Genomic DNA, 24,086 nt, shown 5'->3' on the forward strand with positions numbered 1-24,086 from the left:
CCTGTTCTGCTCATCCTGTTTACTTGTATATCATATGCTTGTATGTAAGTGTCTACTTAAGTACGTATGGGTATATTCGGGTCTACCTGAGTATATAAATGTTTATACATATACGAGTATAAACGAGTATATACGTGTATAGTCGAATGTATATCTATACAGATATAGATTAAAAATACTTGCAGATACTCATATACGTATTTATTGGTGCATTTATGTGAATACGTCTCTACATACGTCCCTACACGAGTATATGCGTATGCATATGCATGTAATCGTAAATTTAACCCCGTTTACTGTAAAAACAATACATATTAAGTGAAATTACTATTTAATTTACATCTGCCTTACACTTAACGATTAAGTGGCATTAGAAGAACAATAGTTGTTAAGCTTAATATTATGACCACTTTACTCCATCTTACTTAAATTGTTCTAAAAAATTATCGAAAAGAGATTCAGCTAACTGCTAATGAGTTAGAGTTCTTGAGACATGTAGGAAGTTTCCTATGCAGTTAATCTGTTCATAATTCTAACCAACAAAATTTCCCAAGGAAGTTAAAAGAGGTGTTCAGAGTTTATAACTTTTCATATTCACACAAAATATTTTTTTTTTCACCAAATAAAATTTTTCCAGCTGTAAAATTTTGTATTCAAAATGTAGTTTCTAACTGCCCTACTCTATAATAAAACTTTCACATTCATTCGAACATTTATTTCCAAGCTATAGCCATTTATTTCACGAATGACCACTTTACCCCATTGACCACTTTCCCCCACCAGACCCTATAGCTCTTTCCATTGAGGATGTAAAATTGTTACTTCATTTACTTATTTATTTATTTTTACTAAACTATTTAAATTTAAAATTTCTCTAGTACAGGTTCATAAATGGTTGACATTCACTGAAACATATTGTCAAACAGTTTGAGGGAATGGATTTCGTATACATTTTATGTTACCTTTAATTTTAGAAATCAGCTTCAAATTTAAACAGCTCTGTGAGAAAAAAAAAAAGAAACGTTTATCTAATGTTGGAAAATTGCTGTTCAAAAGCAGAGGGGTAGGCTAGTTTAGTTTTTGACGGAACTTCTTGTCTGTTCAAGAGTGTACGATGATATATCTGACACCAAGTATTTTATTTAATCAGAAATCATTAACATTGAAAGCGTTATAACTGTGAATTGAAAAAAAAATCCATAAAACATTTCAACAACTACTGTACATTATAGCTGATGACATATTGGTAGAAATACGGTACATAGATTAGTGTAAAACAAATTGTCTTTTTAAAACTACATTTCAGATTTAGATTAAAGCATCTAAATAACCCAATCATTAAATTGTATAACATATGCAATCACTGCGTATTTTGAAATAATTTGTGCCGAAGTCATTTATTTACAGTCTGCTCGAGTTTCACGATTATATCGAAGACTTGAAAGAATGGCATGAGACCTATTGCAATAAATGAGGAATTACGTAAATATTAAAATAGATTAAACTTAATTTTTTCAAAATTTCTTTTTGTGACTTAGATGTTACGCTTTTGTGGTCTGAACCACTGACTTAGTTTTATACATTAGAACCAATTCATAAGGACTGTTAGAAATTAATTCGTTACTCCTTGGGAGGGGCTACAAGGGATGAAGCACATCAAGTTAAATATTCTGAGCACGACGGGTTGATTATAACTTAATTGAAGCCCTTCCACAAGCTTACTATTTCAGTGTTGAACTGTGTTTAGAAAGAGTAAGGTATCAATTTTGCAGTTAGAACTGTTATTTTAAAGCACTGATGTGGTGACGATAATAAAGTGCTTTCAATTTCAGCAAATGATGCACGGAAAGTATTCAAAATGCAATGTGGGTATATTTTTCGGTTTTCACGCGTTTAAGCTAAAGCATATGCTTTACAATAAAGAGTTGCTGGTAAAAATGTAACAAAACAAACAATAATTTTGCTTGTTTTTGCTTGTTTTGCTTTTTTTTTCGAATACTTTGAAGATCATTTCGATCAATAAAAGATACTAATAATCGATGAATACTAAAAACGGTTTTTTAAAACTATCACTATTATCTAAGAAAAAAGAAAGTTGCGTTTTAAAATATTAAAAAATATCAAAAGTCTTTCACAATTAAAGTGCGTACAAGTTTTAAATATTAGACTGTGTTCTGTACCAGTATTTGGCTTTTAAATTTTTATTATAATGGCAAAACTATGCTCTCAAATATAGTCCACAAAATTTTGAGGAGAGTAGTATTGCGTAAAACACTGAATGGGGCACATTTCAATCTTAACAACTGATCGTCGAATTCGAATTGTGGTATGGTTCATCCTTTAATAAGTAATTGTGACGGCAGAAATGTGAAAGTGGAGATCGGAGCACGTTTAACAGGTATCTGACATTATTGCTAAAGCAATCAGAACAAATGCAGAGTATGAAACTCTCGCGCTGTGAAACGAATCACTCAACCATTAAATTCAAAGCAAAAGTAAAATCATTATAGAGAAAACTACTTTTTAAAGCGTTATATAAAGTAATTCAATGCTCCTCCTTAGGTGGATAGTAAAAATATAAACATCCTTATAGAAAGACAAAACAGTAAAATTAATTATCCCAAAAGCAGCAAAAATAATATTGATTTAATAAACAACAAATTCATTTATGAATTTGAAACACCTGATATGCATGTTTTCCAAGGTTATTCTTAATTAATGAAAGTAAACGTATCTTCTATCAACTTAAACATAAGCATTTATTTTGTTGTTCCACTTCACGTGCTCACTTTTGCAAGTTTCGTAATTTACGTATTTTAAAACTTTTTGAGATGTTTTGAGTTTGAACATGTTGACATCTTTTTAACACGCTTTTATTAGCTTCACTTGTATGTTTGTAACTCTCCTTTGGACTAAGAGCTAGTGGCTTATAACTGTTAGTACATTCCACCACTTTGTGAGCGGTCGTAGCCGAGAGGTCTAAGGCGCGGGTCTTCTCTGATGTTCACCTCCGGGAATTATTGGGCGTGTGTTCTAATTTCGTCTACACCGAAATTAAATTTATAATCTTGCAACTCAATTTTCACCCACTTTTTGTGATCGGATTCTTTTAAAATTTGGAATGCAACCTCAGACCCAATGTCAATGCAATACTCTATAATCAAATTAATTTATTAGCGATAAGTTATTAGTTTATTGTAATTAACACCTTTTTATTAGCTTAACTTGTATGTTTGTGGGTTCAACTTTCCTTTGGACAAATAGCCAGTGGCTTATTAGAAATACTAACAACGTACAAATGAGAGCTGCGAAGTGTAACAATGTTTGCACATGAATTTAAAAGAAAGCATTCAAAATGTCCGATGCAAATAGAATAGACTAGACTACTATAGAATAGACTACTATAGAATAGTAGTTTAAAAAACTAAAAAAAGAGGTAAAGTTCATCATCATTAAGTTTATGTTTTAAACATTTTATTTCTTGATTTGCTTAACCTCTTAACTGCGTAGCCCGAGCTGAGCTCGGGGTGAGGTTTATGTACCTTTAACTGTGTAGCCCGAGCCCCTTGAGTAGGGGCAGTGGACTTTCCTGCAGTACTCGAAGCAACTAACCGCGGGTGTCTTAAGATAAATTCCGAAAAAAGGAGCAACCGCGAGTAGGTGGAGAGTCAGTTGTCGATCTAATTTGTTTCCGCTCACTGGACAGGCGCACGTGTTCGAGAGCTATGAGTAAGTTCATCCTAAGTCCCTTATTTTCGAACTGTTACGACAAACCCCTCTCAAGATAAAGTTCTAACTTGTTATACCGATATCTGTTTTGCGCTTTTCTTTTCTCTACAGAATGCCTTTCCGTCAAGATCTGAATAAATTTCCTAGTATGAAATAAATAAATATCTGAACTAAAAAGTAAATGGGAAAAAAATCAACAACTTTGGAAACAGCACAAGTTTACCAAAAAACTCCAGTTACATGTTTCGGGAAAGGAGGGGGGGGGGGGGGCAAGGAAGACCCTTTTTCATAGAAAATTTTTTTTAACTTAGATATGGACTTTATTGGATATTCTGATTACCTTATAACATTCAAAGCTTACATCTTCTTATATTACAAGTTTCTCATTGCAATCTTCCTCTTCACTGCAATACCCTTCTATCTGCACCTTCTTTTTTTTTTTTTTGCAAATTAGTGCTGTTTTAAATGATGTTAAACTTATTAATCAATTAGTGCTTCAAGTTTTTATTTAAAAATAGAAAAATATTACATATTTCACCTTTTATGCAAATGTTTTCAAAGGAAAATATTAATTATTTTAAGATGAAATTACGAAACGCTTCTCATACACCTGGTAAAGCTCGAACTGAAAAAACTGCAGAGAAACATGATGCATTATTATATATGCAGGGTGTCTCAGTTAAATGTTTCAGAGCTCCTAGGAGGGGTGGGATGCATCCTGACGACTTGAAATTATATCACATTGCGGGGTCGGAAATTCTTTCTCTACCCGAGAAATTCGATATATGCCAGAAATATTGTGCGAGTTTTGTTGGCAAAAAAAGAGCATTAAATTTAGATTTAAAATAAATATCTAGTACGTTTTTCTCAAATTTTGAGTTGTGTCACTTTCCTTGCAAGAGTGCAAGAGATAAAGATATAATTAGAGAGAACATAAGCAGCTGGTGCACAAAAAAGTTGGAGATACCTGAGGGGAGGGGGGTAGGTAGACGGTGCCTGTACAGTGTACAGGTGACTTTTTCTAAAATTTAATTTTAACGTAATTATTGATTAACAGACCTTTTCTCAAAATGTCCGGGACACGACCTCAAATATTGGGACTAATGGTCATATGGTACTTCTTTCAATTCGATGCTACATTTTTTAATTTTTATAAAATAATAGGAACCTTTTCTTTTGAAAGAAAAGAGGGCAGTTGTCCCCCATACTAGTCGATTATAAATATATGTAAACAGAGAGAGAATCTAGTTGGACGTTTTTATTTTATTACAGAGTCAGCTGAATCTAAACTTGTGCGGCGTTTTAGTTTGTGTAAACTAAACGTAGTGCAAAAAAATCGTGGCATAACGTGAATCAATTAAATGTATCAATCTGCAATGATGTAGTTTAAGAGAACGAAGGGGAAGGGATGCTGCCCCCCGAAATATTTGAATTTCTATGGTAAAAATAATGCAAATTGTTACGTAAAGTCGTTCAAAACCACCTTTACTTATGCTGTTGCTTTTTGTGGTCCCAAACCCCAAGTTGAGGCTAGTAGTTTTCCTTCTAATCAATATGTTCTTCCTGTTTTTCTTTTTTTTAAAAAAAAATAAGATTTAAAAAGGAGCAGTTATCACATCGGGTCACTTTTACTATTATAGAGTGACAAGGTAGAAAATACAACACGTGTGTGTGAGCTGTTTGCACCCCAAAAAGATATCTATTCAGAAAGGCTTAGAATCCGATGCGAATAAAAGACTTCAGACACTCCCAAGAGAGATAGATGAATACGGAAACAGGTTCTCTGTCGTATCAGTGCATTCCATTACCCCTACTTTCTTTGCCACAAACACAATTGTGGAATGTGAAGTTTTATAATAGCAAGATTCACTAACAGCTGGTGAATTTGAATAGAAAATCTTAAGTCAAAAAAATGTCAAAAAATAAATAAATAAATAAAATAATAATAAATTTAATCAATGATAAAAAAAATCATTAAATAATACAGTAAAATCTCATTGCAGCGAATACCTATGCAAAGAAATTTCCATTTCAACGAAATAAATATTCAATCCCATTTTTATTTCTAGTATACATTCAACACAAGATGACTGGTTTTAGAAGAAATTGATCAGAGAATATTCTTACTTTTCATTCTGAAGCTGAAAAAGTAAAATATAGTTCTGCTATAGGAAAAAAATATTTAAAATCAGTGAAACATAGTAAAAGTTTCACGAACAGACATTATGTTTATGAGACCTAAGGAATAGTATTTCTTCCTCGTCAAAAGTATCATCACTTCACCAGTAAAAACTTGACCTGTCTCTTCACCACAAAACATCTTTAATGTAAAGTAAATTTCAAGTAAAGTTTATTTTAATATTTTCAGTTAAAGGTAAATGAGGTAATCCTGTATTGCGTTTTTTTTTTTTTTTTTCAATGTGTTTCAAATCAATATGTGCTGAAAAATTCTTTTTCTTTTTTTTTTCCTTTAACACATTTAGTTCTCTTCCGGTAATACTTTCCATAAAATTAAAAAAAAAAAAAAAAATCTGTTCGGAGTATCCGAAGATTCGGACATGCAAGGTTCTACTGCATATAGTAAACAATCTAGAATGTAAAATAAAAAATAACAACGTCAAAAAGCACGATTGCAGACTACTGCAGACACGTGTTTCGGCGTTACAAGGAACGCCTTTTTCAACGCAAAAGAAATGAGCTTATGGAGGGAAAAGACATCCGAAAGCTCATTTTTTTCGCAATGAAAAAGGCATTTCCTTGTAACGCCGAAGATCGTGTCTGGAGTAATCTGTAATTTGTGCTTTTTTGACGTTGTGTCACTTCTTATTTTACTTTTTGACACAAAGGTATTTATTTTACTAATCTTGGATGTATTCAAAACGAAGCAATATTCCTACAATTCACGATATATTTTTCAATAAATATGAACAAGAAAATTAAATGATGCTTTGATTATACACATAAATTGGATCGATATTAGGAGAAGAATACTTCTCATATGCTCTTTTCGTTATTCCCCTCCCCCTTTTATTCTCCTCCCTTTTAACAAATGTTACAACCGAATCCAAGCAATTTAGTTTTTATCATGATCAAATTTTCACCGTCACTTGGGACGTTTAGCCATGAAGATTAAAAATTAAGAAACAAGAACAAATTTTAATAGTTTGAAAGAAGAAAGGATAAAAATACAAAAATGTATGCTTTCCCCTCTTACTTATATATACACGTATAATATATGTGCATTAGTTTAAACATATACTAACACAACCCAGATCTTTTTCGAGTACTAATTTTAATCACAGAAACTAGATTCTAATGCTCATTCAAGCACGAATTCCCACGTTGATTCTTCTACAATAGTTCAGGTTTTCTTTTGAAAGGGGATTAACTCTTTGCTCTTGCTTTTCATGGGTGCAATGTCTGACTGATAAGGTGTATACTGGCTGCGCATGCGCACTTCACAGTAGCTACATTGTTGTATCTACAACGAGAAGGCCTTCATTCTTTGTTGAACATTCGATGCATTTAGAACATTTTCCTCTTAGCGAATACTTATATGCTTCATAATGTCAGACGCAGATTATTCGAGCAACGACAGCTCTGATTATAGTATTTATTCTAATGACCAAGAATCTTCTGATGAAGAAAACTACGCAGATGACAATTTAGCCAAATACCTCCCCCCCCCCCCCCCCCTATCTCCGCCGAAAGAATAATTACTCCCACGACCCGACAACAATACTTGAGTCGCTAGTCACCATCTTTATTTGTGGGCCCTCCCCTCCCCTGCTTGGTGGTTGGGTGGACCGGTACCAGTAAGGAGGAAAAATTTGCCGGTCCTCAGGGTTTTTTGCTCGTCCTCGATTTAAAATCTATATAAATAAAGCATTCAATATATATATACGTATATGTGTGTGTATGGCGCCCTATATAAATCCACAGTTTACGTCGGATCTCGAACAACTTGGCAGGGAGGTACTCGAGCACCCAAGAAAGAACGTAAGGGAGTTTTCGAACGCGAAAAAAAAAAAAACCCGTTTGAATTCTAATTAGATCCAAAAATGGCGTTTTTCTATAATGTGAGGGCAAAAAAATACTCACAAAAATTAGAATAAAATATCCATGGAAACCACTGATTTTTCTGCATCATTTGTTCCAATGTCCCAAGGTGATTAGAACGCGAGTTACAACTGTTTTTAACTAATTTCAATCTTAAAATGTAGGTAAGCCTTCAATTTGAAATTCGTTGCTGCTTACGGTCATTGTTGAACAATGATTTTATAAAAATTAGTAGCGTGACGAAAATCATTAAGAAGAGAGATCTGTTGCCGTTTTTTTTTTTCTCGAATATGAACAAAAAAATTCTACCTTTTGTTTTGAGGCTTTTTCAATAATTGGGGGATTTAAAAATTTTCTATTTTGGTAACTTTTTCTCACTTCGTCAGGAAATTTTGAAGATTTTTAATGTTATTTAGCCTGATCGTTTGACATAACTTTTATTTTCGAGGTAGACCGATTGAAGCCCAGGTGACGCAGCTATGAAATAAACAAATTAAAAATTGTTTATTCAAAAACAAATAAAGAAATAAATGTGAAAATCTAATAATATCCTATGTAACGGTTTTTGCATGAATTTGGTGATTAATTTTCAAAATTGTCTGATTTTTCTCAAATGCTCACTTACTTATGGATAGTTGTTACAACAATTAGCTATCTACAACCTTTGCTATAAAATGTTTTGCAACAAATCTCTAATATGTAATAAAAAAAAAAACTCGACTGCCCACTAACTTTTTCCACAACAATCCGCAAGTCAAAAATTTCCCTTTTTTTTGAGAAAAAAAAAAAAGAAAAAAAAAACAAAAAATAAAAAGAAAAGGAGAAAAAAAAGGGGGGGGGATTCTCCGGTCAGATTAGATTTTTAGCAGATTTTTCAAGTTCTGCGAGTCATTTTCTTTTTTTTTTTTTCATATAAAAAAATAATAATAAATAAGGCAAGAAAAAAAACTGACCGGTCCGGGATCTTTTAAAAAGATGTTGCCGGCCCGCGGGTCAAGAAAGGCTGAAAGAAAAATCAATTTAGTGCTTAGGTATTATAGCAGTCACTGGCGTAATCAGAATTACCATCTGGGAACTGGGCCGTAGCCTACGGCTCCTGCTTTTGAAATGCTCCCAAGTGACTAAGATTTTGATTTAGCCAATGGCTAAATCCAGTGGCGCACATGACAACCCTGCGGTGCGGGGGGGGGGGCGCAAAAAGTATGAGGGCGTACGTTCAGAAAAATAAGCACTATGTTGAAATTTAAATTTTACGGGGGGGGGAGAGCATCAAAGTCTATCTACGCCCCTCTCCCCATATTTTAGTCGGATCTTGCATTTGATTTTGATTTCAGCTACAGTTGAGGTAAACCTAACTTGACAGCGTCGTGATGTTATCATTAGGATCTGCTCAGCCTTCAAAATGCTGCGAGGTTAGGTTTGCCCCATCTACAGTTACATTTTGTAAGCAAACTCTTCTTCAATTGTAAGTTTGTAGACGTCGGTTCCGAATGACAATATAACATATACGAAGCATTCAAGTTTATCGCTTAAAAAAAATACAATCGCTATTGAATTTTTTACCGGCTTGAAATTATTAATATAGAACAGGATAAATTATAAATGTTTCAGTCTGAATTTCATTGCTAGAAAACATTGGTTTTAAGTTGGTTGGAACCAAGGAAACAGTAGCACACCCAAGTAAATGGGTGTGACTCAAGTCATACGTGATGAAAGTTAATGCCCCAGCTTTTAGCTACTATAAAATTTATGCAGCAAAACTGCAAACCGTTAGTTTGTAAAAAAATAACATTGCTTATCATAGTATAATCATGTAGCAAATACTAAGCTTCGCAGTTTTAATAAGCAATCTAATTATCCATAGAATATAAAGAACTTCATGTTAAAGTTTGTGGTAAGGGAAAGTTATTTCAACTTCCATCATTTTTTTTTAATCTTATTTTTTCAATTTTTAAATTAAATTGATTTAATTGCGCAGTTTTAAAAGTTAAACAGCAAATTTCAATAACTAAACTAGTTTGATTAGCATTTACAGAATATATAACGTCTGTCTGAATATAAGTAAATATTTCGGAATTTCGTAGTAAAATGCTTAGAGGTCCTTTTGAAGCTAGGAGAATTTCAAAATGGTTTCCAGAACAAACCTAAGAAAAGAGAAAGCCAAAATGAATACATTCCAGCTGTCATCGTCAACCTACCCCTTGCACCTCAGGGACAACGTTCCCTCCCACTCTTTAGAAACCATCGCGGGCTGGATCCCCATAATGGCTAGATTGATCAAGCAGAAGCTCCTTTGTAAAACGAAAGGAGTAGCAACCCAGGAGGTCCCGGAACCAAATGCATTGCTGGGAAGTGAACATTTCTCTTCAAAATGTTTACGCATAAAAGGACCTTTTTTGGCGAAGAAGTTCTCACAGTAAAGAGGTTGCTTAAATCTTGATTTAAACTGGAAACATTAAAAAATGATTTATTTTTACATCATTGATTTCTGTTTGGACATTAAAATCATAAAAGCAGTTACAAATATTTGACTTTTTTATAATATTTGACAATTTTGAAATGTGAAATTTATATCATAATTAAAAGGTATAAATAATATTATCCTCCTTACATAAAAAGTAGTCGAAAACTTTGTACTGCATAGTGAATAAAATATGACAACGTATATAAAGTACAAATAGAGAATGAAAAAAGGTTAAAAAACCAGCAAACAGCTGTTTCGGCACTCTAAAATACAAGTGCCATCATCAGTGCAATTAAAAACGAAGACAAGGTTCACCCGACTAAAACACAGTCGAGGCGAACAATGGAATGAGAGACGAGTAGTAAAAGATATGAGAGCAGTACCGGAAACTATGACGTCAAGGTTACGTCAGAACTCCAGAGGACAGTTGCACTCAGGAGAAAACGTCAAGGACAAAAAATAAATCAAATAACAGACTTCCAAACATTAGGAAAAGGGGGAGTGCTAGACAAATCATTGACGATTAAATTAGCATTTTTCCATATGTAATATGACTCCCAAAAATCTAAATCATGAATGGACGAACACTCGTGAATAACTTTGGCGGAAGAAAAAATAAAATTATGACCGCAAGACCAACAGTGTTGAGCAATAGAGGAGCGTTTGAGATCCTGTTTTTTGACGTAATTTTCGTGTTCTTTTATCCGGAATTTGAGGGATCGTCGAGTCTGCCCAATGTAAGCCAATTTGCACTGGCAGGAAACACTGTAAATGATCCATTTGTCAAGGTTCTGAATAGGGTGTTTAAGCTGTGAAAATTTTAATTTATTAACAGGAGAAAAAGTGACGGAAAAATGAAACTTTTTTCAGATTTTGGCAATTTGTAGACTGATTTTAGGAAAAAAGGGTAAAACAACGGAACTCGAATAGTTCACAGGAGCAAGTGTTTGATTTTTGTTAGTTGAGCTACATAGCTTCTTATAAATGGTATCAATAATATCTGATGTGAATCCCCGATCAACCGCAATACTTCGTAGGTAATTCAGTTCTGATGAAAGTAAATTGGAATTTGAACAAATGGCTAAAGCACGGTAAATAAAAGATCTAAAAGCAGCCAATTTTTGTTTAGGAGGATGAACGGATAACTTGTGGGGGGGAAGAGAAACAATTCAAATTATACAATTTGATTTTTACGTCAGGTACGTTGACGACATTTTTGTGCTTTTGGACTCGTCTGTCAGTGACCTTGATAACCTTTTATCCATCCTAAATACTATTGACCCGCATATTCAATTTACGGTTGAATTGGAATCTGGTAATCATCTTTCTTTTCTTGATGTGTCCATCACTCGTCATAACAATACGTTTACAACTACTGTTTTCCGTAAACCCTTTGCTGTTTCTCTATTGCTCAACATTGTTGGTCTTGCGGTCATAATTTTATTTTTTCTTCCACCAAAGTTATTCACGAGTGTTCGTCCATTCATGATTTAGATTTTTGGGAGTCATATTATATATGGAAAAATGCTAATTTAATCGTCAATGATTTGTCTAGCACTCCCACTTTTCCTGATGTTTGGAAGTCTGTTCTTTGATTTATTTTTTGTCCGTGACGTTTTCTCCCGAGTGCAACTGTCCTCTGGAGTTCTGACGTAACCTTGACGTCATCGTTTCCGGTACTGCTCTCATATCTTTTACAACTCGTCTCTCATTCCATTGTTCGCCTCGACTGTGTTTTAGTCGGGTGAACCTTGTCTTCGTTTTTAATTGCACTGATGATGGCACTTGTATTTTAGAGTGCCGAAACAGCTGTTTGCTGGTTTTTTAACCTTTTTTCATTCTCTATTTGTACTTTATATACATTGTCATATTTTATTCATTATCCTCCTTGCTTAGATAAATATCAGAAAATATGGGAGCAGGTTTGGTGTAGGCTATTGCTTCCCTGTTTTTGAAATTAAGGCAATGCATAGCTGATCAGCTAGTAATAAAACATTTTTTGTGTTAGTCTTCATCACTCATTTAAACATCTAACTGTACGTTATTTACAAAAATGTAAAGAATGCTTTCATTTTTAACCAATGTTATGTTTTTATGCCATGCCATTAAAAAAATGTAAACTTTCATCAAACATTGAAACGAAAACCTTAAACTGAACTTTATTGCGTGGTTTTTTTTTCTTAAAATGTGTGGTCATCGATATTCACGAAGAGAAAAAAAGGGGGAAGGTTTTCAATGTCTTTAGGGAGCCGTTAATCTGAGGGAGCAGCTTTTAGGGATAAATATTTTTTCACTAAATAGAGAAATCATCGTCATTTTCAAGATTATATTTATGAATTCACTTAGTTTAGTCTTTTGCTAATATCTAAATCTAATTTCTCAATCCTTTACATGTAAGAAAAACAATTTTCTTCTAAATTGGATGAAGTTACCGTGATGTGATCCAGAAGCTTGACCCCTATCGCCTATGATAAGTTCTTCACTGCCGCTGGAGTAGACTTGTGAGATAGTCGCAACGCACTGCAATTTCAATTTTCCTTGATCGAAATCTTTAGCGCTGACGATGAATTCCAAGCCGACTTGCGACGTTTGTAGGCCACTATAGTGTCGGATAGAAGAATATTTCCGAACAAATGATGCTTTTGCCTGCGAAAAAAAAAAAATAAAAGGATTTTTAGTTTCGTACGATATATTTATTGCAATACAAATTAAGAAAAATGTCGAAATAATGGTCAATGTTCCGGTTACCGTCCACCTGATCTGAGTGGTGAAAAACAGGCAACTAAAAAATATTAGTTTTCTCGTTGCTCTTAGAGGTATGTAGTTGTTGTTACTCATACCACTCGATAAACCAGGAACTAGCTCCATTTGGGTGGAAGTCCGAATTGATTCAGACAGTACGCAAGAGATGTAAGCACCATCCATCAGTATTTCGAAATTTAGAACCAAACCAGAAGCCAAACAACTCCTGGCCCAGCTCCCCCAGAGGTATCGATTCAAGTGGAGCACTTTATGACTACGTCGTTTGTTGTCATATGTATAATTTTTTCTCATTGGATTGCATCTTTATATTTCACTAGTGGTACCCGCACGGCTTTGCCCGTAGTTTAAAATTAAAAGGTCATTCTGTTCGTCTGTATATTTACAACTAATGGATGACGAATTTCTCGCCAATTCGCTCTCCCATTAAACGTCATGATAATTTCTTAATTTACTCGTCCATCTTATGATAATTTTGCTCCGGAAAGCGTTCTTAAAATTAAAATAGAAAAAGAACAAAATCGAATTTTCGAAAAATCGCTTTGAGGTGCACACTCCCATGCTACAAACTAACTTTGTACCAAATTTCATGAAAATCGGCCGAACGGTCTAGACGCTATGCGCGTCACATACATCATACAGACATCCAGACAGAGAGACTTTCTTCTTTATTATTAGTAAAGATTAAGCATGCAATTGACTGTGAGAAAGATTATAAAGCATTAAAAAAATAATTTTTTTTTTTTTGGTTATATAATTTAAGTGGTGGACCGTTATAGAGTCATGTATTGTTCAACTGTTCCATTAATTTGCATGTTGGCAAATTACTAATTCTTAAGGTAGTTATTCGATTTTTAGAATAATTTTAGACTGCGTTTCTAAGCTCTAAAATGTCTAATTAAAAAACACAAGCTGCAAGTAAGTAGTATCGTATACTTATTATTTGTAGCATTTTACAATGATCTTTCATTTGCTAAATGTTTTATTTCCGTAAATATTTTGTTACATATTAATAATTACTTTTAATTGCGATAACAATCAACAAATTTGTGGAAAATAATATCGCTCACCGGCAACATTAGTGGTACATCTCAAAAAGTTGAAAAAACTAAATAAGGTAAGTGCGGGTATTAAGACCTGTCGGCTAATAAGGCCTAAACAAAAAAAAACAGTTTAAAAAGTTCGTATCCACTCCAGGACGCACTCATAGGTAGCTAACACTCATAGATGGCACTTCATACTGGTCGCAACATGTTGTTCACATGTTGCGACCAGTGCGACGCGATTCATTTACCCGGAGCGGTCGTGGAACACAAATCCACTATAATATTAAAATCTGTTCGCGTCTGTCTGTCTGTCTGTCTGAAGATCGATCTTCTCAAGAACCACTGCGAATCGAGAGTCAAACGAGATACCGATCAATTCGAAATTTTCCAAAGAAAACAATAGGACCAATCTCGTAATTGTGCGACTTTAATTATCGGAGATATTAATTAAAACGTTATATAACATAACGTTATTCTGGAATTTTTATTTCTTTCCTGTTGCCATTTCGCATATGGGTGAGCAAGTACAATTCTAATAATTGTTTTAAAAGAGATTTTTTTGGCTGCTGTCCAAATCTTAAAACAACGTTTCCATCTTGAATTTCATTTTAAATTAGTTTAAAATTGGTAGCTCAGTTCGGACATAGCCTTTATTTTATCATCTGTCCTTTTTTTATTTTTTACATTCAACGTTCTTAATTCTTTTCAGCATATGAAAATTGTTTCTTTAGCTAAGTTTATTGATTGTAGTGTAAGTTTATCATTCACTGGCCTCATATTTTGGTACATTTAGGATGTGCGACTAATTATGTTTATTTTGTTGGACTTTTTCCCGTCACATGAGTGAGTTTTCGAATTGTAATAACTCTCTTTTTCCTTCTGTTTCTATTTTTGAAATTATGTTTGTATCGTTAAAAGAACATGTTAAATTAAGATTATTTGGATTTCTTTAAGTGATACAGAGTTGAGCAAAAAAGATTGTTTTTAAGGATTTTAACTAAAGCTAAATTGGAATCTGATGACTTGGCATTAAATTAATGCTTATTGGTATTTATTTAGTCTTGGTGCTTTAGTTTCACGTAATCAACCAAAAAGTGTGTGTCATTTTATGTCAAAAGCTGATTGTAACTGTACATAAATATTTCAGATATAGTCTATCAGATGTAATTCATTTTAACGTGAGCACAGATAATAGTTGATCGTTTTTCATCTTTTGTGCTAATTGAAAATAATCATAACTTGTATTATTGATAACTATGATTAACGTTAAAGAGATTTTTGCCAAAAATATGCTCTACTGGTGTTTTGCAAACCTTGCATCACGCGTATTTATTTATTCCTTAGCGCTTTAGAAACTGACGTCAGAGTAATACAAAAACATCAATTGGACATCTCTTTCATTTTTTAAGTAGCCCGTGCAACGCCGGGCACGCAGCTAGTAATAAAATATCGACCGACTGAATGGTAAACAATTTTTGTAATATTACACTTTTAGATATAGTTTTGCATTCTAGTTTTCTGTTGTCAATGCTTCTATCGATCACTGATGTCTGAACTACAGATAAAAACCAATTATTGTACTTTTGTGGACTTCTTTGTACACAATGTCAGCGGCTAATAAGGTCTAACAAATTTGATCGTAGGCCTTATTATACTCCTTTGTTTTTGCAACAATGTTTGTCAGTTTTACATCTTATTTTAAATATTTCTAATATATTATGGATGTTTATAAGTAGTTACGACTATTTACTAATAGATTCAGTGTTATAGTAGTACCCCAAGCAGAACTTCTGAAGCGTTTTACCACATGGTTTACGGTTCTAGTTCGGACGATGAAAAAGATAATGTGCTTTTCACTCCATTTAAAAATACAGCATTTCAGAAGCTTATGCAGAAAATTATGAAAAGAAAACACCAATTGTTAGAAGAAAAGCCATTAATTATCAGATAACCCCAGTCATTAAAAACTTGTTTGAGAGAAACAAGAAAGAGAATAAAATAAAAAAGACGTAACCAAGACGTAAAAAACCCTCAATGAAGGAAAACTCTTAGAAAACGATGAGATTTGGTACTGTCACACACTTGTGAGAGGATTAGATGAATGTCATGAGACTATATCTAAAATGCGGCAAGTGGTATCATAAGAAATGTGTCGGTGTGACAGTCTATGACAAAGATAATTTTGAGTGCCCTGTCGGTTGTTAAACAAAGATTTTTTTTGTCATTTTGCAGACTTAACGCATGAATAATGCATATATATTACAATTGATCTCAATTATCAATGTTAAAAGCTTATTTTGATAATTCAAGAGTGTTAAAGATCTTAGGCCTTATTATCATAACACAGTATAATAAGGCCTATTTGCCAAGGTTTTAAAAAATGTTTTATTTCCTTCTTGTTTTCTGCAAAACTGGTGATTTTTTGTTAGTTTCTTGTAGTAATTGATCTGTTGTTTAATTAATATTACAGTTTGTTGATTCGGACACAGTTTTTATTTTATTTCAAATCTCCCTTAGGTAGGCCTTATTACCCGCACCTACCTTAGTTATTCGTTTTTTCTGCCACAGTACTAGTAGTAATCTAGTTTACTTAACTGGTGGGTGTTTTCTTGCCACAATACTAATACTAATCTATTTTACACAACATTATGGCCCTTACACGATAAAATCAATACTTGTAGATTATTAAATTGTGTGTAATATCATTACATAATTTTATTCTGTAAAGAGCAAAACAATTAAGTATAAAATTAATGGAGGCATAAAAGAAAAGGGGTTAGAGGTCATCCCACAAAGTCCTTGGTTTTAACACGTATCACCAATCCTAATATGATAATTAAAATACAAGTAAGGACTGTTAAGATCAGCCCCCTTTCCCCAGAAGGTTAAATTTGGCTGATTTATTATGCTAGTGGCTCTTTTCTGGTGATTGAAAGAGAGGGAGAAAATATATTGCGGTGTGATTACATTGGAGACAAATTATAAATCTGCAAAGACGAATCACTTTTATCAAAACCTGGCTAAATGTTTCCGCATTAGAGAGCTATGAAAGTTTGAATGAAGTATTGTTTTTGCTGTTAATTTTTCACTCAAGCTGGAATTGTGGCAAAAGGAAGAGCAACAGAAGATAGAGGCTCTGCATTTATTTAGTACGTTCCGAACTCTGTAGTCTTTGAAAATATTGCGCAAGCGCAGCAAGGAAACTTTCATCACGATTGTTCTCAGCCAGCATTACTTTTGCGTTCGTGATCTAAACGAAACTTATTATTTTGATTTTAAGTCAGTTCCATTAATAGCCAAATTTAAAAGTAGTTTTGAATTGATCAACAAAATAATAATTAGCTAATTAAATTTTTGATTGCTTAATAATTATTTAGCAATGACAAATGAAATAATTTAATTAATCCATAATAATAACAATATTAATAAAAACAAAACAATAATAAAGAAAATTGAATAATAATAAAAAAAAACATTTGTACTTGGCTATTATTGCAATGACTTACTTATGAATTGTTCCTTCTAAACATTTTATTAGACTAATTTTATGCATCTCACGTTAAAATACATTTCTCAGTACACAATTAAGGGTTTTTAAAGTTAAATTACACATTATTAATTACAATTTACATTTCAAGCATACCTGTATCCCGTTAATATACCAGCTGAGCGTCGCAGCTGGCTTTGACGGTCCTGAACTGCACGTAACATTTACTTTGTCTCCAACTTCATACATAGAATCTGCTCCCTCGATTACTGGAGGCTCCTTTGGAAGCACTGACAAGGAAAAAAAAGTTGATCGGTTAAAAAGCCCTTATTTAGCAGTTATGTCGTATAATGCCGAAAAACGAAAGCAGTATGCAATTATAATTTTTTTTTATTGCCAAATAATGTTTTTTTGAGAGAATGTCTGGTAATATATTAAGAAAGTACTGCTGTTTTCTGCTGATATTAAAATTTGTAACTTTTGCTGCACTGCATTTTCGAGCAGATTTTCTGGCTCGAAAAGAGCTTGAAAACTTGAGGAAAGATTTCTCCAAAGCTCGTGAAAACAAGATAACCCACATTAAAAAAATCACAATCGGTGTTTATGCACTAATGTTTATTCGCAATAAATGCTGCTGAAAAAGAAAACGATTTTCCAGAAATTAAATCAGAGATTTAAAACAAAAAAGGCTTTTAAATCAATTAAACATTGTAATTTGACTCATATGTTAAAGCATTATGTAATTTTGTGTTTATTTCGTAATGTAACTCAAACTCAAATGAATATATATTTAAAGCGAAATAAACTTTAAGTTAGAGTTTAAAACTACAATGCCTTGTTTCAAATTTGAATTTACACAATGGTGAGCGCTCTTTTATTTTGGAGATAAATATATTTTATGCACTGCATGCTGAGCTTTTTAAATGTTTTATATTTCAGGTTCTTAAAAAAAATAAACGTTCTCATTTATCCGTTTTAGTTTCAAAATAGTAATGTGCTCTGAATGGTAATGTGCTCTGAAATGTTACATAATTTAACATTTTTTTTTTTTTTTTTGTAAAAACATTATTAAACTTACAGTTTTACTTAAGTTATTATTTATTGCGATATCAATGTTACCGAAAGCAGAGTTTTTGAGCAGTACCCGATTTCATGAAATGCGCATTGCTCATGCACGAGTATTACGCGGAAAGTTATTTTGCGCCTAGGTGGATCGTTGAATTATGTTTCTATTTAAAAGAATGGTTTTAAATTTTAATGAAAACTTAAAACATGAAGGCGCTTCGATTTTATTTACATTATAACATTGTTTACATTCTTTACATTTTATTGTTCATTGAAAATACATATGACTGTAGAATTTCGATCAGAAAGTTTTAAGTATCTTTAAACTTTCGCGTGCGTTCCGCATTTTAAATTATGTTTTGTCCGTAGCGGTACTGCAAAAATTCAACACGCTGCGTTGAAGCTACAAGGAACACTTTCTTGAAAAGCATAAATGGAAAGTATGCAATAAAAGAAAGAAAACAAAATGTAAGAAATCGCGTATTGCTCCTTTTCTCACAGCAAGTAACTTAAAAATGTAAGTTTTGTTTTGAGGAGTTCGTTTCTACAGTGTTCGACAAAATTCGTGCCCAGAAAGTTGAGTTTTTCGATACCTTTTTCAAAGAATAAATATTTAATATAATAATAAAGAGTAATAATAATTAATACTTAAATTAATTATTACGTTACTTATTAATTATCACCCCCTTTTTTGACTGTGTTGTCTTCATACATTTTAGTTTTATGCATAAATACAGATTGCTGTGAGAAAATACTAAGATTCACTTCAATAGACCGTGAGATATCAGATTAGGCTTGTCTTGAGGACGTAAGAAAAACCTCTAATCACGTATTTAAACGTGATTCGTCTTTAAGGCTTACTTCCTAAAATATTTCAAATGAGCAACCTAAAACCAATTTTTGCATAAACTAATAGATAACGAATTAATAAATTAGCAATAAACAAAAAGATTGATGAATAGATAGCGAATAAAGGTATTCCATTAACAGACAAAATATATTTAACACTAGTATAGCTTCCTGTCATTGTAATATTTTCAAAATCAATGCCTTAAGCTATATGGAAAATATTGCCCCTTTTTGACATTTATTTTTACTTCTTTTTTTAATCCTATTAAATTGAATGTATTTACTACACGTAATCAGTCTCTTAATTACTAAATGGAAAACCATTTCTTTAAAAATTTAAATTGTGATTTTTTTATACGTAGTTTTAACCTTGAAGATATTAAACTTTTGTTTTTACCATGTAATTACTTTATTTACACATCATTACATTCAATGGGAAAGCGTACGACAGTTAAAAATTGTTAAAGAGATAGCAAGAGATAATAAGAGACAAAGAGTAAAAATTTTAAATTTGTCTTTTACAGAACTCTAGATGGAACGTATTCTCCATGTCTTTTTCATTTGAAGAAACAAAATGTTAAGACATTCTGGTCATTATTGTTATTTTTTTAATGTTTTTTTTTTTCAAATTGTCATACTTTTCATAAGAGTTAATAAAAAACAGGTCCTTTGAAAATTAAAATATTTTACGCTTGAATTCTTAACATGGTTGCGAGGAAACACCTCAGTTACTGACTATTATAATCTGCCAACCGTCAGTTTTTTTTCCTCAAGTGAATTTAAACCCGATTTTTAATTTCGAAAAATAGTTTTTTTTTTCATTTCTTATTTTTTATAGCCATAAAATGTCTTTCAAAATTGAAACTTTAATCATTATGTGAGTAAAAATTATGCAAAGATGATCAAAACTATTTAAATACTTTAAATGCGTTTTGTACCATAACTATTGAAACGAAAATTTGGTTAACTTTCAATCACACAGGTTTCGAATAACTTTTGTTACTATTGGGCAGAACAGTGTCATTTATTTTCTGTTTGCCTTGTCTATTATTAATATAAGAGGAATAAGAGATATGGTTGCCAAAATTCACCAAAAGGTTTATTTATAAGCATATAATCTAACTAGACATGATTTACCGGCGTTTGAAGCAGCAAACAAATATTCTGACAAAACATTACAAACAAAAAAAGCCACAATTTTCATTTGTGATTTTTTTACAGTTTTAAGCGCTGTTTGTAATCTGAAAATCAATTAATTAGTGATAAAGTTGGAAGTCACAAGAGTGTTGTCTCCATCCGAAGCTTTAGTTATAATTTTCTTACCATAGACCCTCAGTTCGTCTTCTGCTTTGACTGTCTTGAAGTGAGGAGCTTCAGAGGATACCTCGCATCCGTAAGTACCCTCTGTGTTTAAGTCACTTCGTTTCAAATATACATGACTGGCATTTGATCTTGAAAGCTAAAAATGAAATGAATTTATGTTTAAAAAACTATTCCTCTAATTACATTATCCAGAATAGCTCAAAATACCAATCTTTTTTCAATTTCTGCAATGATTAAAATTTAGGTAATCTGCATTACTAAACAATTGTCATTCATTACATGTGTTTTAAAGAAAGAAATTTTATCTAGTAAATAATTTTCTCGTTACAGATCTCTATTCTTGCTCATGTTAAAAATGCTAAATAATTCTTGAATGAGTGGGAGGAGAAAAACTTCTTTTCTATTGGCTTGTTTTAATCATAATAGTAATTGTAACAGTTGTTTTTTTCTTTTCGTTGTTGATTTTGCTGTTATTATTATTATTATTATTATTATTATTATTATTATTATTATTATTATTATTATTATTATTATTATTATTATTATTATTATTATTATTATCATTATCATCATCATTATTATTTTTATCATTATCATTATCATCATCATCATCATCATTATTATTATTACTATTATTATTATTATTATTATTATTATTATTATTATTATTATTATTTTATTATTTCATTTTTTTTTCATTATTATTTGATTATTATTATTTTCAGCCGTAGTAGTAGTAGTAGTATATGTGTTACTATTATAACGATATTTTTTTTCATCCATCAACTTCCGTACTTCAAACGTGAAGCCTTTAAGACATCTACTGTGTGTTGTTGTATAACGCGGAAGAAGCTGTAGGTTCAGATTTTAGAACCTAATAGAGATAATAGGTAGTTTGAATGAAAGTTGTATTGCTGCTGAAATTCTTTCGAAGCAAAGCATGTTTTTCAGTATGATCTGATCTCCATATTGAATTTGAAAAAAAAATCGACGTACAAATATTTTATGCAAACCATAAAAATGACTTTTAAAACAGAAAATAAATGCTTACTCAATCTCGAATTGGTTATTTCATTGGGCTTGAGTAAAAACTAGGAAGAAGCATTTTTTTAATATTTTCTCCCTATATATATTTGTATAAAGCTTATAATGTTTGAGAAATGTCTAAAATACATTTTAAGTTTTTGTTTATCGCTAAAAAATGTAGTGAAATGCATGTACTACTCTCTTTTAGAATCCAAAACAAAATTTTATAAAGCAGAATAAAATTTTAATCTAAAACCAAGTGGATTTATGTGTTCTTGGTTGAGAGTGAAATCATTTTTCTCGCACATATAATAAGGAAGCTGAGGCTTAAAAAATTGAACCATAGTGCTTAACAACTATAATGCTTGTATTATAGGGTGTTCATAAACTGTTTTGAAATAATAGAAGGTTAATTGTAGCTGTAAAATTTAAAATTGCTTGTTACAAACTTTAAGGTCGTATCACAAACTAAGTTTTACAAATTGAACTGGTACAGTTAAAAAAGCATCAGAAAAATTAAACCATGCTGTAAAAACTTCTAATTTGACTCAATAATAGTCAAAGTAGAAGGACAAAGTTGTTTCTTTCTGTAACGTTCTACAACACACATCGACGAATGAAGGATTGCCTTTCTGAAAGTGGAATGCGGTTACTATAAATGCTTTTTCTTTTAAACAACTTGAAGTATGATAATTCCTAATATAGCCGAGACAAAGGCACGAGTAAATTTTCATATTGAACTACAATTATAATATAAATAAATATTTATTATGATTTGAAAACGCAATATCCATTTTATGAACCTACAGTTTATAATATGCAGTTTATCTATGCAAAACTCGATGAAAAACTTTTCAACGAGTTGTGCAACTCCTTTAAATCGAAACGTAACTATATATCTTGTGCAAACAATAAATACTCGTAATTAGATAGTACTTTCAGTCTGCTTAAAGTATGATGAAACTTTTCGCCATCAGATAGCTGTATGTCCTTCATACAACAAACAACAAAAATTAAAAGTGATTTCTTACCTCGACGTATACACCCAAGAGATCATACATCTGTCCATGCAGCCGATCCCTGGGCTGGTATCGGTAAAATTCGACGTTGTTCTTGTACCACTTGACCGAATAAAGTTCGTCTCCTTCGAGATCGAAGTCGCACTTGAGCCACACATTTTCCCCAATGACCACAGCCCCTGGAACTTCTAAGCGGGCCAGCCGCATGCCACCAACTGTCAAACAAAAAAAGTTTTTTCTTCTTTTGACCGATTCTTTTAGTTTGAAGAAAATAAAATGGGTTTTCTCAAAAAAGTTGCGGTTTTTAAAAGGATGCGAAAGATTCTTTTCTGCTTTTCCGGGGATTTGAGGTTTGTTTTCGCGGAAATACTTGAAAATTGATTTTATATGGGCTGTTCTAGTTATTATGTATATATTAAATTCATCTGGCATAAAATTGTATAGTAACGGAAATTCTCAAAAAGTGTATGATTATGCATAAGCGTTAAAAAGGAGGTTAAAAATCCGTAGAATTTCAGCATATTTTAAATGAACTGCAAATAATTAATTTCCAAAAAAAAAATTTGTTTATCCAATATCTTAGAATGCTTTTTGTGTTTATCTTGCGCATGTTAACATGTTTTTTTTTTTAATGAAAGTTTTAAAGCAGTTATTTTCATGCAAACGAAGTTCAAATGCACACTATTTGCCATATTTTAAACTTGTGTTACACAGCAGCTCGCGTGTGTGTGAGTTTGCATTTTTGATACATGTACATAATCATACGCTTTTTACATTTATCGTAAACATTTGAATTTTTTGTTAAAAATTCATCTCATTTTCGTATTTCTTCACTCAACTATACTAGTTTTTTTAATTTTTATTCATTGCAGAATTAGAACATGATTTAGCTACAATAGTACATTTTTAAGCTAAACTTTTTGCATTAAGAAATTAAAACTGTTATTTCAGTTACTTTTATTTATTTGTACAAGTACAAAAGTAAGCTTACATCGCAAACAGCTAAGAATAAGAAGTGTAATAACGATTATGTTCACAAACACTAATGACCAAATCAATCTTGACGCTATAAAAAATTCACGTTTTTATCAAATATTCGAGAAATTGTATCAAATGTTATGTAACTTGTGTCATTCAAAGGTATACTTCACCAAATATTTTACTGAAAAAAAAGCAACAAATCACACGTATATTTCAGAAAAGAGTAACAAAATGAGGATTAAAACAAGTTATCTTTCATCGTAAATAGCTACAAACAA

The 24,086-nt window shown here is 32.0% G+C and overlaps 1 protein-coding gene across 1 annotated transcript in view; it reads right to left on the reverse strand.

Moving 5' to 3' along the window:
- Positions 1-23,034, reverse strand: part of LOC129218565 (synaptogenesis protein syg-2-like) — a 70,669-nt gene extending 47,635 nt beyond the window's left edge. The window contains exons 1-4 of the mRNA XM_054852875.1: positions 22,840-23,034; positions 20,783-20,918; positions 17,702-17,835; positions 12,685-12,898 (exon numbers count right to left, since the gene is read on the reverse strand). Of these exons, the coding sequence (XP_054708850.1) occupies positions 12,685-12,898; positions 17,702-17,835; positions 20,783-20,918; positions 22,840-23,034 (679 nt within the window). The remainder of the gene's footprint in view (positions 1-12,684; positions 12,899-17,701; positions 17,836-20,782; positions 20,919-22,839) is intronic.
- Between the last annotated feature and the right edge of the window lie 1,052 nt (positions 23,035-24,086).

Source organism: Uloborus diversus, chromosome 3, assembly GCF_026930045.1.
Source record: "Uloborus diversus isolate 005 chromosome 3, Udiv.v.3.1, whole genome shotgun sequence".
Lineage (NCBI taxonomy): Eukaryota > Metazoa > Arthropoda > Arachnida > Araneae > Uloboridae > Uloborus > Uloborus diversus.